The sequence below is a fragment of the Mobula hypostoma genome, chromosome 12 (genome assembly GCF_963921235.1).
Source record: "Mobula hypostoma chromosome 12, sMobHyp1.1, whole genome shotgun sequence".
NCBI classification, from domain to species: domain Eukaryota; kingdom Metazoa; phylum Chordata; class Chondrichthyes; order Myliobatiformes; family Myliobatidae; genus Mobula; species Mobula hypostoma.
This window is the reverse complement of record NC_086108.1, coordinates 40,416,167-40,431,984: the sequence shown is the minus strand read 5'-3', so window position 1 is coordinate 40,431,984 and position 15,818 is coordinate 40,416,167. Positions and strand designations below refer to the sequence as shown.

General features: G+C 42.3%; 1 protein-coding gene and 1 long non-coding RNA gene across 10 annotated transcripts in view; one reads left to right on the top strand and one right to left on the bottom strand.

Annotated features, from left to right (window-relative positions):
- Positions 1 to 15,818, bottom strand: part of ptprc (protein tyrosine phosphatase receptor type C) — a 298,428-nt gene that overhangs the window by 19,195 nt on the left and 263,415 nt on the right. For all 9 annotated transcript variants that reach the window (XM_063063878.1, XM_063063877.1, XM_063063882.1 and 6 more), the window contains 4 exons: positions 14,078 to 14,175; positions 3,388 to 3,513; positions 3,137 to 3,291; positions 1,125 to 1,260 (listed from right to left, as the gene is read on the bottom strand). In XM_063063878.1, coding sequence (XP_062919948.1) covers positions 1,125 to 1,260; positions 3,137 to 3,291; positions 3,388 to 3,513; positions 14,078 to 14,175 — 515 coding nt within the window. The remainder of the gene's footprint in view (positions 1 to 1,124; positions 1,261 to 3,136; positions 3,292 to 3,387; positions 3,514 to 14,077; positions 14,176 to 15,818) is intronic.
- The window catches only part of LOC134354721 (uncharacterized), a 60,087-nt gene that overhangs the window by 19,794 nt on the left and 24,475 nt on the right, over positions 1 to 15,818 (top strand). The window lies entirely within an intron of this gene.

Here is a 15,818-nt window from a genome sequence, read left to right as displayed (position 1 = left end):
ACTGTTTACTCTTTTCCATTGATGCTGCCTGGCCAGCTGAGATCCTCCAGAATTTTGTATGTGTTGCTTGGATTTCCACAGTACAGGATCAGAAAAAGCTGAGGAAAGTTATAAACACATCCAACTCTTCACACTGGTCACTAGCCTCTCCAGCATGCAAGACACCTTCAAAAGATAATGCCTCAGGAAATCAGCATCAATCAAAATGAACCCCATCACCCAGTACGTGCTCTTTTCTCATTGCTACTGTCAAGGAGGAAAAACAGGAGCCTGAAGACACACACTCAATGTTTTAGAAACAGCTTCTTCCCCTCCACCATCAGATTTCTGAATGGGCAATGAACCCAATCACATTAACTCACTATTTCATTTGCTCTCACTTTGCACTACTTACTTATTTAATTTTAAATATATATTTCTTATTGCCCTTTAAAGTTTTAAATAATTATTACGTATTGCAATGTAGTGGTGTTGCAAAACAACAAATTTCATGACATATGCCAGAGATATTAAACCTGATTCTGGCTCTGTGAAAGGAAGAATGGGCTGAGCAATCAGTACAAAATTTGCCACACTGCACAAATCTGTGTAGAATGCTGATGTGTGAAGGGCAAAGTGCAGTGGAGGAAATAATGGGACTGTGGGAGAATTACTTGAAATTGCTGAAGAATTACTCTAAAATGGGTGCTCGATGGTTGGTGTTGACTCAGCATTTCTGTGCTGTGTGGCACTGTGACAATTTCAATGGCCCTTACTCAACGATATGCAGACTAATTGGTCAATGCAAGTTTCCCGGTATAATTTGGTTGCAGAAGCAGGGTGGGATAGATGGATGTGTGAAAGAAGAGATTGCTGGGAAAATGTAAGGTGGAGAAATGAGATTGATGAGATCGCTCTGAGAGCTACCCAAGATCTGACTGGCCAAGTGGTATCCATATATTGTGAGAGGTATGAAATGTGAAGCATATCCAATACAGGGAAAGCATTGCATCTCACTGAATAGTTTCCAATCCCCATTGCCGAGATAGTGCACTTATAGAAAGTGGATGTGTCAATAAGCTTGAATTCTCTCCCTGTCCTTTGTAATTCAGCAGAGAGAGCGAGTGATGCAATGATTAGCGTACCTCAACCTGCACCATGAGACAGCGCTGCCGACGGAGCTGAACTATGTAACCATAGACATCCACTCGTCCTTCAGCCTCCAGGGCCTGCAACATGGCATCAATTCCAATGTAGCTGCCCGTGCGACCCACCCCGGCACTGTGAAGAAATGTGGCAAATAGTTAAACATGCTGTCTCACCATGCTCTCAAGAATATTCAAACTCGCCAGATGCGCTCAGGAATCTGTGTGTGAATCAAGAAAGAGTTCACATCCCCCCTTCCACCACCGCTGAGAGTTTCCAGCATTTTCTGGTTTGTGTTAGAATTTATAACAACTGCAATATTTTGAAGAACTGCCACAAAATGGAAGCTAAAGCATGTGAATAAAATCAATAGAATTGTTTCATATCTAAAAGCAAATGGCTGATAAATACACATAAATTATAGACCTGATTCCTGGGATGTTTCTTTCTGGAAGAAAAAGAGCTTGTTGGACATCACACTCATACTCCCACCACATGAATGAAGATGATGTTAATTGGTATATTTATTATTCAATGCACTCTCTTCATTCACATTATGAATAGCCAGTAACAGACATTCGAAGGGAAAGGAGAATCTGATAAGTGTAGAGTAAGAAGGATGGACCAGTACCACAGAGCGTGTACAAGAGATTTAGAAAGATTTGACCAGTGCTGGGAAAGTGTACACCAGGCTATGTTGTACTCATTAAACAAAAGAAATTAAGGGAAAATTCTCCTAAAGTGTAAAGAGTAATGAGGGGCCTGGCAGAGTGATCAGGAAGGGTCAATTCCTACCAGTTGAGAATTAAGGAAGATAAATTGAAGTCATTAGTTGAAAGATCAGAGAGAGGCAGAGAAAACATTTTCACTCAAAGAATAGCTATGCTACTTTCACAAAACCAAGAATATTTAATTGTATTTTCCTTATATAGGATCACCCTCAAACAGGAGTATTAGCTCGCTCACTTGATGTATAGTTTTTGATCACATTGGGCATGGCATTGCCAGGTCCAGCACCCGGCAGACAGAATCCCAGTGCGTCAAGTTCGTGATCCAGGCTATGTATGACATCCTGCATAGTCTAATGAACCTTCTGAATGGGGCAACTGTGAGGCACCATTATGTTTTCTCTGCCCTAGCAGTGGGATCCTGGGACACATCCTCAACAGCTGCCTGAAAGCCTCGGGAGAAGGCCGCTACTCCTGACACCATGAGCAGGTACTGAAGGTAATGGAAGAAAATATCTCCTTGGCCATTAATAACAGTAAGCACCTCTGCCAACCAAGAAAGCCCATAGCCTTTGTCAAAACTGGAGACCAATCACAGCCTCAGCCCAGATTACCGGCAGGCTTGCTCGCCATGGCATCTGACTGGCAACTGACAGTCGATCTTGGTAAGCAATTAAAGTTTCTTGACTTCATTACATCATCATCACTGAGACCTGACATGGTCATTCTGCCAGACACTTCAAAATAGGTGGTCATGGTAGGACTGACATGCAATTGGAATACCAGATTAAGGAGGTGTCCAAACGTAAGAAGGCCGAATACCAGCAGCTGGCAGAGCAGCACCAGAGACAGGGGTGGAGGGCACGATGCCAGTCCGTAGTGATGGGGCACAGAGGTTTTGCTGGCTGCTCACTCTGTAGAACCTACTCTCTCCTTGGCATTACTGGGAGCTAGAAAGAGAAGAGCTATCTGAACCGTCACAGAGGATGCTGTTGATGCCTCCAGATGACTATGGATCAAGAGGTATGACCTGTGGACCAATACTGTTACGACACAAGCTGGCACCTGATCAACACTGGCTGGGTCACCTGAGCGAGAGTGCCTGATGTTGAAAGACCCAATACACCCAATGACCCCAGCTTACATCACTAATTATGCATCCCAGTGTATTCTCGGATGTATCTCTATATTGCATTATGATAATTCCATTTATGAGACAAGCAAATTAGTAACAACAAGAAAGCAATTACTTCCAGGCTATGACAGAGCCATGCCCCAATTACCTGCAGTGTACAACGATTGGACCACTAAATAGGTTTCTGAAGGTATTAACTCTCTGACGCAATTTGAGAAGAAGATGTGGATCTTCTGGAACACCATGGTCTGGCCAGCTGGTGAATTGTATGTGTGTGACTTCTCTCTCTGGAGATTTTTCCTTCTGAAGGAATTCAGCAAAATATCAATTAATAGTCTCTTTAGTTAGCCAAAGCAAAGTTTAAGAATGACTGGAACAGAAGGCAATAGAGTGATTTACCTGTGAAATGAAGAGCTTCCGAATAACATAGTCTGGACACAACTTCTCCTCACTAATTCTCACAGAGAAGTCACCAAAGTACATGGACTTTACATCCATGGTGGGCCAATACTGAGCACACTTGGGCTGTGAAAAAAAAAATCTTTTTTAATAAACATGTTCTGAGTATGTTTTCTTTCAATTTTCACACAAGCTCTTTTTTAAAAAACTGTCTACAGTATTTTGGAAATCTGAAACAAAAAGAGAAAATGTTGGAAACACTCAACAAGTCAGAAGACATCTGCAGAATAAGAAAGAGAATTAACCATTCAGATCCACCTCATCTAACTTTGTTAACTTGCATTAACTTTTTTTTAATCTGTCTATGGAAGTTGCCCATCTTGGTGAGAATCCCAACAGGTTCAGTTTCTTTTGTTAAAAAAAGTTTAATATTCTGAACACGAAAGTGGAAAAACTTGAGTATCTTCTGTTATGGGTTATTCTGGAGATATGAAATTACAGATGGTATAATTATGTATCAATTAAAATGAGAACAGGTCTTCAAAAAAGCAATAAGTCCTAGTGAAGGGACTCGGTCTGAAAAGTTGACTGTTTATTCTTCTCCATCAATGCTGCCTGACCCACTGAGTTCCTCCAGCATCTTGTGTGGGTTGATCTGAATTTCCAGCATCTGCAGAATCTCTCGTGTTCAGGAAATAAATCGGTTTACAATGTAACCTCAACTGATACATTGAGGCATTTGAAACCAATCACTGGGTGTGGGACATTTTGATTCTGTCCCATTGAAGCGATGCAATGGAATATAATGGACATAAAATCATGTTCATTGATGTTCATTGGAGAGGCATTCATTGAGAACTTCAGAATTCAAGACTGAAGATTGTTTAATGTTATTTCCTGTACGCAAGTGTAAAGGAGAACAAAATAATTGTTACTGTGGATGCTCTGGTCTCTGGAGGCACAGTTCGCTTTGTATGAACATCATTTCCTGTACGTAAGCTGTTTTTATATCATTTTCTGTGTGGGTTAATTTAGATTTCACTTTGAGGCACACCATCTCCATCCTCTCTTTATTTGCCTTTGAAACAACAATATACTTTCACAACTAAGATCTCATTAAATATCCTAAAGAAAACTTCAGTCTCAGTTGAGAAGGTGTTTAATTTGCTGAACAACTTTGTATGTACACTCTGAGAGGGAACAGTAGAGTAAAAAGTTAATTCATCTTCAGAGGCATCGCCCGCAGACTGGAGATGCATCTGAACACCATATATGACAATGTCAGCTCCCGACCCGGACAACAGCAATTGCCAAGAACTGGAAGTCAGGTCAGAATGTGGCGCATCAACCGTATCTTAGCGATGCTCAAACAAATCCACCATTAGCGTAACTACAGCATGACCGTATGCCAGAGCTGAAGCAGCAAGAATGACAGCAGCTTATGTTAAGTGTAAAGCTGAGGTGTAAAATGGAGAAATCTCGCATGGACGTGGAGAGAGCAAGTGTAGAGGCTACTTTAAGTGGTCTCAAGGAAGAGTGTGAAGCCGAGGCTGCCTCAGCAGAAGCAAAAGTGTATGAAGCAGCAGCTGACAGGGGTGAGTTTATAACTAGAATCTGCCATGCTTTGCCATCACAACACACAATGAAGCTTACTAAAGAATATGTCCAAATTACTTTTGGCTATAAAAAAAGACCGAGCTTCAGCTCTACAAGGAGAAGCTGTCCACACCAGACAGCCAACAGGCCTTTGACGTAATCCAGTTAAGACAGTCAAGGTCTTAAAACAAAGACCCACAACACACCTTTCTGCAGATTCACCACAGCAAAGACCTCAGTCAAGTGTTACTACTGATGCCAATCCCATTTGACAGACATGGACAGACGGAACTTCCATCTATCCTACGACACCCATTGCCTTCATTCTGGAGCTGCAGGTGCATAAGATTTGGCTTGGTGTCTAGCTCATTGAGACTAGTCACAGCAGGACTAAAAGTGTCTGACAACCAGTCTGCCAATTATCTGGCCTGGAAGTCAAGCTTTCATAACTCCATGGCTGGATTAAGTCTCAGGCCTAGCAAAGAGCTAGACCTTCTTTGTAAGTGGCTTGGTGGGGAGTCACTGTAACATGCAAGAAGGGTTAGAGCAGTGCACATAGTAATCCAGCTAAGGTTTTACAAATGTTGTGGCAAAGGATGGGCAATTCTTTGGCTCTCCAGAGACAATCGAAGAATCTCCCTTCAGCAGACTCAATCATTTTCCAAAGCTCTCACACAAAGAATCACAGAAGCTACAGAAGTTTGCAGATCTGTTGTCAGAACTGCAAGCTTCAAAAGGCAAGGGTTACCTATCAGGACTGGGTTTCTTGGACACAGCAAGAGGAATAAACCCCTATAGTGGAGAAACTACTGAAGAATATGCAAGAACAGGTAAAGGTGCTGAGGAAGAGGATTTCTTGGAATGTATGCGGGATGGTTTTTTGAACCAACATGTCGAGGAACCAACTAGAGAGCAGGCTATTCTAGACTGGGTTTTGAGCAATGAGGAAGGGTTAATTAGCAATCTTGTCATGAGAGGCCCCTTGGGTAAGAGTGACCATAATATGGTGGAATTCTTCATTAAGATGGAGTGACATAATTAATTCAGAAACAAAGGTTCTGAACTTAAAGAGGGGTAACTTTGAAGGTATGAGACGTGAATTAGCTAAGATAGACTGGCAAATGACACTTAAAGGATTGACAGTGGATATGCAACGGCAAGCATTTAAAGATTGCATGGATGAACTACAACAATTGTTCATCCCAGTTTGGCAAAAGAATAAATCAAAGAAGGTAGTGCACCCGTGGCTGACAAGAGAAATTAGGGATAGTATCAATTCCAAAGAAGAAGCATACAAATTAGCCAGAAAAAGTGGCTCACCTGAGGACTGGGAGAAATTCAGAGTTCAGCAGAGGAGGACAAAGGGCTTAATTAGGAAGGGGAAAAAAGATTATGAGCGAAAACTGGCAGGGAACATAAAAACGGACTGTAAAAGCTTTTATAGATATGTAAAAAGGAAAAGACTGGTAAAGACAAATGTAGGTCCCCTGCAGACAGAAACAGGTGAATTGATTATGGGGAGCAAGGACATGGCAGACCAATTGAATAATTACTTTGGTTCTGTCTTCACTAAGGAGGACATAAATAATCTTCCAGAAATAGTAAGGGACAGAGGGTCCAGTGAGATGGAGGAACTGAGTGAAATACATGTTAGTAGGGAAGTGGTGTTAGGTAAATTGAAGGGATTAAAGGCAGATAAATCCCCAGGGCCAGATGGTCTGCATCCCAGAGTGCCAAAGGAAGTAGCCCAAGAAATATTGGATGCATTAGTGATAATTTTTCAAAACTCTTTAGATTCTGGACTGGTTCCTGAGGATTGGAGGGTGGCTAATGTAACCCCACTTTTTAAAAAAGGAGGGAGAGAGAAACCGGGGAATTATAGACCGGTTAGCCTAACGTCGGTGGTGGGGAAACTGCTGGAGTCAGTTATCAAAGATGTGATAACAGCACATTTGGAAAGCAGTGAAATCATCGGACAAAGTCAGCATGGATTTGTGAAAGGAAAATCATGTCTGACGAATCTCATAGAATTTTTTGAGGATGTAACTAGTAGAGTGGATAGGGGAGAACCAGTGGATGTGGTATATTTGGATTTTCAAAAGGCTCTTGACAAGGTCCCACACAGGAGATTAGTGTGCAAACTTAAAGCACACGGTATTGGGGGTGAGGTATTGATGTGGATAGAGAATTGGTTAGCAGACAGGAAGCAAAGAGTGGGAATAAATGAGACCTTTTCAGAATGGCAGGCAGTGACTAGTGGGGTACCACAAGGCTCGGTGCTGGGACCCCAGTTGTTTACAATATATATTAATGACTTGAATGAGGGAATTAAATGCAGCATCTCCAAGTTTGCGGATGACACGAAGCTGGGCGGCAGTGTTAGCTGTGAGGAGGATGCTAAGTGGATGCAGGGTGACTTGGATAGGTTGGGTGAGTGGGCAAATTCATGGCAGATGCAATTTAATGTGGATAAATGTGAAGTTATCCACTTTGGTGGCAAAAATAGGAAAACAGATTATTATCTGAATGGTGGCCGATTAGGAAAAGGGGAGGTGCAACGAGACTTGGGTGTCATTATACACCAGTCATTGAAAGTTGGCATGCAGGTACAGCAGGCGGTGAAAAAGGCGAATGGTACGCTGGCATTTACAGCGAGAGGATTCGAGTACAGGAGCAGGGAGGTACTACTGCAGTTGTACAAGGCCTTGGTGAGACCACACCTGGAGTATTGTGTGCAGTTTTGGTCCCCTAATCTGAGGGAAGACATCCTTGCCATAGAGGGAGTACAAAGAAGGTTCACCAGATTGATTCCTGGGATGGCAGGACTTTCATATGAAGAAAGACTGGATGAACTAGGCTTGTACTCGTTGGAATTTAGAAGATTGAGGGGGGATCTGATTGAAACGTATAAAATCCTAAAGGGATTGGACAGGCTAGATGCAGGAAGATTGTTCCCGATGTTGGGGAAGTCCAGAATGAGGGGTCCCAGTTTGAGGATAAAGGGGAAGCCTTTTAGGACTGAGATTAGGAAAAACTTCTTCACACAGAGAGTGGTGAATCTGTGGAATTCTCTGCCACAGGAAACAGTTGAGGCCAGTTCATTGGCTATATTTAAGAGGGAGTTAGATATGGCCCTTGTGGCTACGGGGATCAGGGGGTATGGAGGGAAGGCTGGTGCAAGGTTCTGAGTTGGATGATCAGTCATGATCATAATAAATGGCGGTGCAGGCTCGAAGGGCCGAATGGCCTACTCCTGCACCTATTTTCTATGTTTCTATGTTTCTAAGAGTGGCTGGTTCAAGTATAAAATGAAACATCATGCCCCCTATCTACCATTTTCATTCTTAAGCGGAATTCGCCAGCAACCATGCAGAAATGCACAATGACCCTAGTTTTATGACGTCAACTTCCAGTAGCACATCATTCAAAGGGAGATCTTCAGCAAAACCATGGAAAACCAAAACTCCTACCACAGTCAGCAAAGCTGAAGTAGAAAACTCTGTCATGAACCTCGACAGACAACGCCCTGTCAGTGAGAAACCCCACACCTAAGGAAATCCAGAGGATTCAGTGAAAACATGCTTGCAGACTGGAGATTTTTTTCTAAAGGAGCACTCAGTATGTTTCCAATGTTGTGCTTCAATAGCATGGCAAGCAAAGGACTATGAAACTATTCTCCACTGCACTGAATGCAGCAGTGATCAGCACTTCGTTCAGGGCCAGCACCTTGGGCTACTACTGGTTCCAGCACAGATGCAGCAGAGCACAGCGGGGAGCCAGCTGGGCATTCATTAGATACAGCTACTTGCTCATGCGCAGTGGTATGTGGGAAAGACGTCCAGGGCATGTGCTGCTCTGAAATATGTCCCACCAACATCTACCCGAAGGGATCTCCTGAGCAAAAAATGAAGGCATACATGATATTAGATGATCAGAGCAATGTGTCATTGGCAAAGTCAACATTCTTTGACATGTTCAGTATGAGAGTATTATTACCCACAGAAACTTGCACAAGAACAAGTTTTCTTTGATTCAAATGTGCAGTTCAAAGACACATCATTGAACAATATGCTCTTACAGGGCCCAGATCTCGGCCTGCTCGGGGTCCCAATGCACCTCAGAACAGAGTCTGTTGCAGTGATGGCAGACATCAAACAAATGTTCCACAGCTTCCTAATAAGAAACGGTCACCGAGACTACCTCAGATTCTTGTGGCTTTGTGATCACCAAATGGACAATGACATTCTGGAATGCTGCATACGAGTTCACGTACTTAGTAACTGTCCTTCGCCAGCTGCGGCAAACTATGGCCTTAAGAGGACAGCTAGCAAGGGAGAGATGGAATTCGGGACTGAAGCACAAAGGTACATAGAAAAGCATTTCTACGTGGATAATGGCCTTAAATCATTTTCTAGTGCAGAAGTAATAGTCAGCATGCTGAAAGCAGCAGAGACATGCTGGCGCAGTTTAATCTCAGACTGCGTAAGATCACACGCAACAATGCTGAGTTCATGCGATGTTTCCCATCTGAAGATCTGGCCCAAAGATCTACAGAATCTTCATCTTGGACAGGACCTCCACTCTATGCAGCACAGTCTCAGCCTTACTTTCCAGGCTGCTGATACCTTTGTGCGTCATGGTGTGCTATCGACCGTCAACAGCCTACTGGACCCTCTTAATTTGCAGCTCCAGTCTGTATCCAGGGATGCTTCATATTAACAGAGTTGAACTCGAGCACTTGTGAATAGGGTTCCCCACTCTCTAGAGAGAAACGGTGGTAGCAGTGGAGTTCTTCCTTTCAGGATCTTAAAGTCCTGAAAACTCTGAGAACCTACTCAACAATTCCACTATCTTACAGCTCAAAGAAAGAGGTTTGCATCTTCTGTAATGCATCAACTAAAGCTATTGGTGCTATTGCATACCTGAAGGTCACAGGCACTGCTGGATATAGTGAAGCTGAATTTCTCCAGGGCAAGGCAAAGCTTACTCCCAAACCAAATCTCACCCTACGAAGGCTTGAACTCAGTGGTGCTGGTATAGCAGTTGAGATAGCAGAGATGATAACTTAAGAGCTGGACAAAGAACTAGATTATATCAAGTTCTTTACCAACAGCAATGTTGTGATCAGTTATATATTTAATGAAACAAGAAGATTCCATGTTGATGTATATAATAGGATCCAATGTATCAGGTCTCAACCCAGAAGGGCCAATGGAACTGTGTTCCTGCTGATCTCAACCTGGCTGATCACACCACGAGAGGGCTCCAAGCTAATCGGCTCACCCTCTCCTCATGGTACAGTGGTCCAGCACTTCCTGTTGATCCCCACAGGAACATCATCAAGGCTAGTATTTTCAAAGTGAAAATGGTTAAAGATGGTGTGGTAAGACTGTTTCCAAAATCAGTCTCTGGGACCATGTTTCTTTTGCCAAAGACTTAATGCAAGGATCACTTAATTAAAAATTACTTTCAGTTTTAGTATTTAAGTTTGACATCTTGCAGATGCTGGGTGGGAAATGTTCTGCCCTCTAGAGGCGCAGTTTGAATGTCACTTCCTTTACATAAGCTGCGTTTATATCATTTCCTATGCAGATTAATTTGGAATTGAATTTGAAATACACAGTAGAATGACATCCATCTCCATCCTCCCTTTATTTGCCTTTGAAACAGCAATATCTTTTCACAAGTAAGATCTCATCAAAAACCCCGAAGAAAGTTTTCATTTTGGGTGATTTTTGAGAAGGTACATAACTCACTGCACAGCTTTGTACATATGCATTGTGAGTGCAACAGATCGGATCCAATGCAACACAAAAAGGCGCCTCCTGACTGCCACAGTGAAGTTTCAGTACCAAACAGTGGTGCAGCTTGTCAGGATGCTCTCAAAAAGTAGAGGAGGTTGAAGAGATGAGCTTTCTACTGCGGAGGATGTATTCCGGAGGTTATGTGAAATGTGCACTCCCAGGAATTTGAAACTGCTTGCAGTTTCCACTGCTGTGCCACTGAAGTAAAGAGGGGTGTGAGTAGTGCAAGTTCTCCTCAAATCAATAACCATTTCCTTGTCTTTTTGACATTAAGGGAGAGGTTATTTGTGTGGCACCGGGCCTCCTCTCTGCAGGCTGTCTCATTGTTGTTGGTGATGAGCACCACGACTGTCGTGTCTTCGGCGATGTGATCGCTCGGGTGTTTGACCGTGCAGTCACGTATAAGCAGAGTGTACAACAGCGGGCTCAGCACAAAGCCTGGGGGAAGGGGGAGCCCATCTTGACAATGATGGGGAGGGAGGAGAAATTGTGCATCCTGACTATCTGAAGTCTGTTCGTTAGGAAGTTCCAGTTGCACGGCAGTGTATTTAGACTGAGGAGTAGAAGTTTGTTCAACAAGGTCTATGGGACAGTAGTGTTGAATGTCAAATTGGAATCCAGAAACAACATTCTGACATAAGTGTCCTTGAATTCTAGGTGCATCAGGGCCAGATGCATAATAGATGCTCTGGCATTTGTCATAGAGCAGTTCTGTTGGTAAGCCCATTGGTGAGTGTCCAATGTGGCAAGAATGGACTTTATGATACATGGCATTATCAGCCGTTCAAGGTACTTCAGGATGATTTGTATCAGTGCTACGGGCAGAGATTGTTTAGTTCTGAAGGTGGAGCATTCTTTGGTGCAGGGATGAAGATGGTTGATTTGAAGCCTGGATGAGTGAAGTGTTGAAGGTGTCCATGAAGACGTCCTGGGAAGTTATCTAGCTTGGCCACATTACAGGTGTTGATTCTCTGCAGAGTTCTTCTCATATCTGCTGACCACTGTTGTTCTCCTGGGGGAGTAGCTTTCATGGCTGGTATTGTGTTGCACACTCAAAAAAAAAGGAAAAAAAAGTTGTTTAGAGTGTCAGCGATGGGGGCATCACCGGTGTACTTGACACAGTTTTCCCTTGCCTATTATGTAATGCCCTGGATGTCTAGCCATACATGCCGGGGATTGTTATCGGAGAGGTATTGATTTTTTTGTGCAGAGGCGACCTTTGCCCTCTTGATGCCTAAGACGAGGTTTCTCCTGGCCTCTCTGAGATCTGTTCTGTCAGTGGATTTGAAGGCAGTGCCTCAGGCTTTCAGTAGCGAGCACACCTCTGTGTTCTGCCAGGGCTTCTAGCTGGGGCAATAGTTGACCCTTCTTGAGGTACCAATATCATCTACACACTGGTGACGTGTTTTTGGAACTTGGGTAAAATGTCCTGCAGGTTAACACAATTGATGTTTCTTGCAATTATGAAGAGACCATCTGGATGCTTGTTTTGCAGAGAGCTGATGGTACTGTAAAGCTCTCCCAGTGCATCCTTGGCGTTCGTGCTCGGGGGGATGGAGACAGCAGAGATGAATACAACAGTAAACTCTTTGAGCCATGGCTGGCATTTAATTCTAATTTGCTCAATTTTCCCAGAACAAGGACTGCTAACTACAGACGAGTTTGTGCACCGACCTTTGTTAATGTGCACACAAATTCCACCTCCTTTGGATTTCCCCAACAGGGAGTTCCTGTCTGCACAGGAACAGAATCACTACATCAAGTTGAAACGCCAAGTCGGGCATGTTGGTGGTTAATGATATTATGGTGAAAACTAGAATGCAATAGTTTCTTATTTCTTTCTGTGTGTCATTCTCAGTCTCAGTAAGTCCATTTTATTATCTAGCAAGCAGATTTTGGCCAAGAAAAGTGATGGTACTGCTGGTGTGTTACTGCCAGGTTAGCTCTCAACATCGCTAGTGCCACAGCTCTTTCACCACATTTTTGCTTTCTTTCTATCACCTGCATCCACTGCTTCCCCTGCTGAGGTGCTTAGGCCTGGTTGCTGTCACTTGGTCTGGTGTCTGTAGAATCCCTTTGTCCGTTAACTCTGCTTAGATGTAACTTTGTTTCAGATTTTGGTGGTGCTGCATTCACGAAGCTTTGGATAACAGAAAAGCCTAACTAGAAACTTTGAAGTACAATCTAAGAACTTAAAACTAGCAACACTTTTGGGAGCCAGAGTAGCCACTGTGTCCCTGCATGCTGCTGTCTTATGATCAGGGAAGGCATTAAATGGCCATCTCCTGTATTAACACTGCCTTCAAGAGATATCCCTGCTACTTAATGTACAATTCAGGGCAGAGCTGTTTTGCTCTTGATATTCTAGCTAGTTTTATATTCAGGGAGCCAACTCTCAACACTGAATAGATATGTTCTGGGTGGCTGGAGTTTGTGCTGAGAAGCTTTCAGATCAACTACAGTATTGAATATGCAAAGGGATTCTGCTAGTTGGTACATGCTAACATTGTAAATATGTAATTCTGCAAAGTTAATTCTCTATATTCAAAATGTTATAGTGGGTGATTATAGTCATTAAAACCTTAGTTAATTGTTTATTGTTATCTTTGTGTTTCAGAAGTATCTTTGCTTTTAAGAAATACCTGCATGTAAGAAGCATTTTGTTAGAAGTGGTGAACGAGGTTTTCTGTGGAAGATCTACTATGTAAAATAAAGGCTTTCAAATCTCCCAGTTACAGCTTCCAAGTGGCTTTGATCAGTCAGGTACAACAGATGTATTAGAAAAGATGATATAATGTGGCTGTCAAATCTAATTTTTGACCTTTCATTGGTCAATATAGATCAGAGACTGTAAATAGACATTATATATATATATTTTTTATCCTTCTGTTCATTGTTTTCACCACTGTGAGAATGGTCTGAATTATATATCCCTCCCCCAACTCTCCTAAAGAAAACCATAGTTTCGGCCTGAAACATCAACTGTTTATTCCTCTACATAGATGCTGCCTGACCTGCTGTGTTCCTCCAGCATTTTGCATGTGTCTTCTCATTTTACTAGTTCTGACAAAGCATCACAGACAGAACACATTATCTGCTTCTCCACAGATGCTGCCTAGGTTGCTGAGTGTTGTAGCATTTTCTGTTTTTGTTTCAGATTTTCAGCATCTGCAGATTGTTTTTATTTCCTCTTGCATCTACTCCGTATGATCCTCACATAATTATAGTATGGTGCACAGAAGGTTTTTTTAAAAAATGGTCAAGCATGAGTAATGGAGAATGTGCCTCACCCGCTTCCCTTCCTCACAGCGAGTCACCATGACAATGATTGTTACTTTCTGTTCCCACACCATTTTCCAGAAATCATCAGATGTTTCTTCTTTCGGTCCTGAAAAATAGCAGAAGTTATCATTGAGCAAACACAGAGAAAATCAAAACTGGAGACATTCATTTGTGTGATTGGTCTATTTTAAACTAGTTGAATTCAGCTACATATGAAAAGGAACTAGAACAGGGTAAGTTACTAAATTACATCGAGGCATATTCAGAAACTAACTGGAAGCACAGGGAAGAAATGCGAGTGAAATACAAAAGAAGAATTCACGCAGGGACATGAAAGATGGGAGAAGGAAGCATGAGGACATTGGGGTAATCATCAATCAGTGGTAACTCTGTGTCTAAAGAAAAAGAAGGGGTGCAATTACTAAATCATTAATTTGATATGTGATTCATTTGAGGGACAGTCTAAAGGAGAAAGATTGGAACTCTTGATAAAACAGAATATTTGCTCAAAATTAAACATTAGGAAGCTGAAAATAAATAACGCCTCTGTTAATTGTGTTGGGATGAAGGGTATACAGTGAATTAATCTCTCATCAGCTGATTCATACAAATCTTTGGGCCAATCATTTAACTCTCTACAATGTTCAATGATTATGGACATCTTCCATTTTGAGTCGCAGAGTCATTTGGCTCAGAAAGAGTCTCTTCAGCTCACTACTTACATATGACCATCAAGAACCTATTTGTACTAATCCTATTTACCACACTTGGTCTGTAGCCTAATAAAGGTTTAGATCCACTCTTATGCTATTCTCATCAAACAAACTAACCTTGGATTTTAATGAAAGTGGAACTAATTTATTTTCTATAGATGACCAGCCACATGATATATTCAGATTCCTCCCTCTCAGGTTGTGTCTGACACGACTTTTGTCATGGCTAAGACCTATTCTATTACTTCTGATCTGGACTTCCCCACTGTGGTGACAACTAACAGGTGTCAGGTGTAAAGTTGGGATTGAGGGAACTTGCTCTTTTTCCATTTGCTGTGCTATGACCACAATCCTCCCACTGATTCTAAAACACCTGTTGGAAGGTGGTTGGCTGCTATCGCAGCAGTGCTTGATTCCTTTTAAAATTTTCACTTTACAGTACTGTGCAAAAGTCTCAGGCACAAACATATAGCTAGAATGCCTAAGACTTTAGCACAATACTGTATTTGTCAACATGGAACGGAGAGCGAGTTTGTAAATCTGGTGAGAGCAAAGAATGTTGGGAATGGTGAGGATGGAGTGCCAGGGCAGGTGTGGCACAGGTCCAGACACACCCAGCCCTGAGACACCAGGCAAGATTCAAAGTTCAAAGTAGATTTATAATCAAAATATGTATATATTATTCAACCTTGAGGTTCTTTTTCTAACAGGCAGCCACGAAACAAAAAAAACTCAAAACCAAACCACATATAAATATATATGAAAGACCCAATGTGCAGAGAACAAAAGCCACATCATGCTCATAAAAAAATAAAAGAATAAGACAACCCATAAAAAAGAAGACGTCAAAACTCAATGTGCAATGAAAACATAAACAGCAAGCAAATAGCGTCAAGGTAACTTAATTCCAAACAATTGTTTTATTGATCATTATAGAATGTCTCTCTGTTGCTTTTCACTCCCTCTCTTCTCCCTTCCCCTTTTCCCAACCATGATTCCCCTCTCCCTGCCGCCTTCCCACTTTCAGTCCACAACA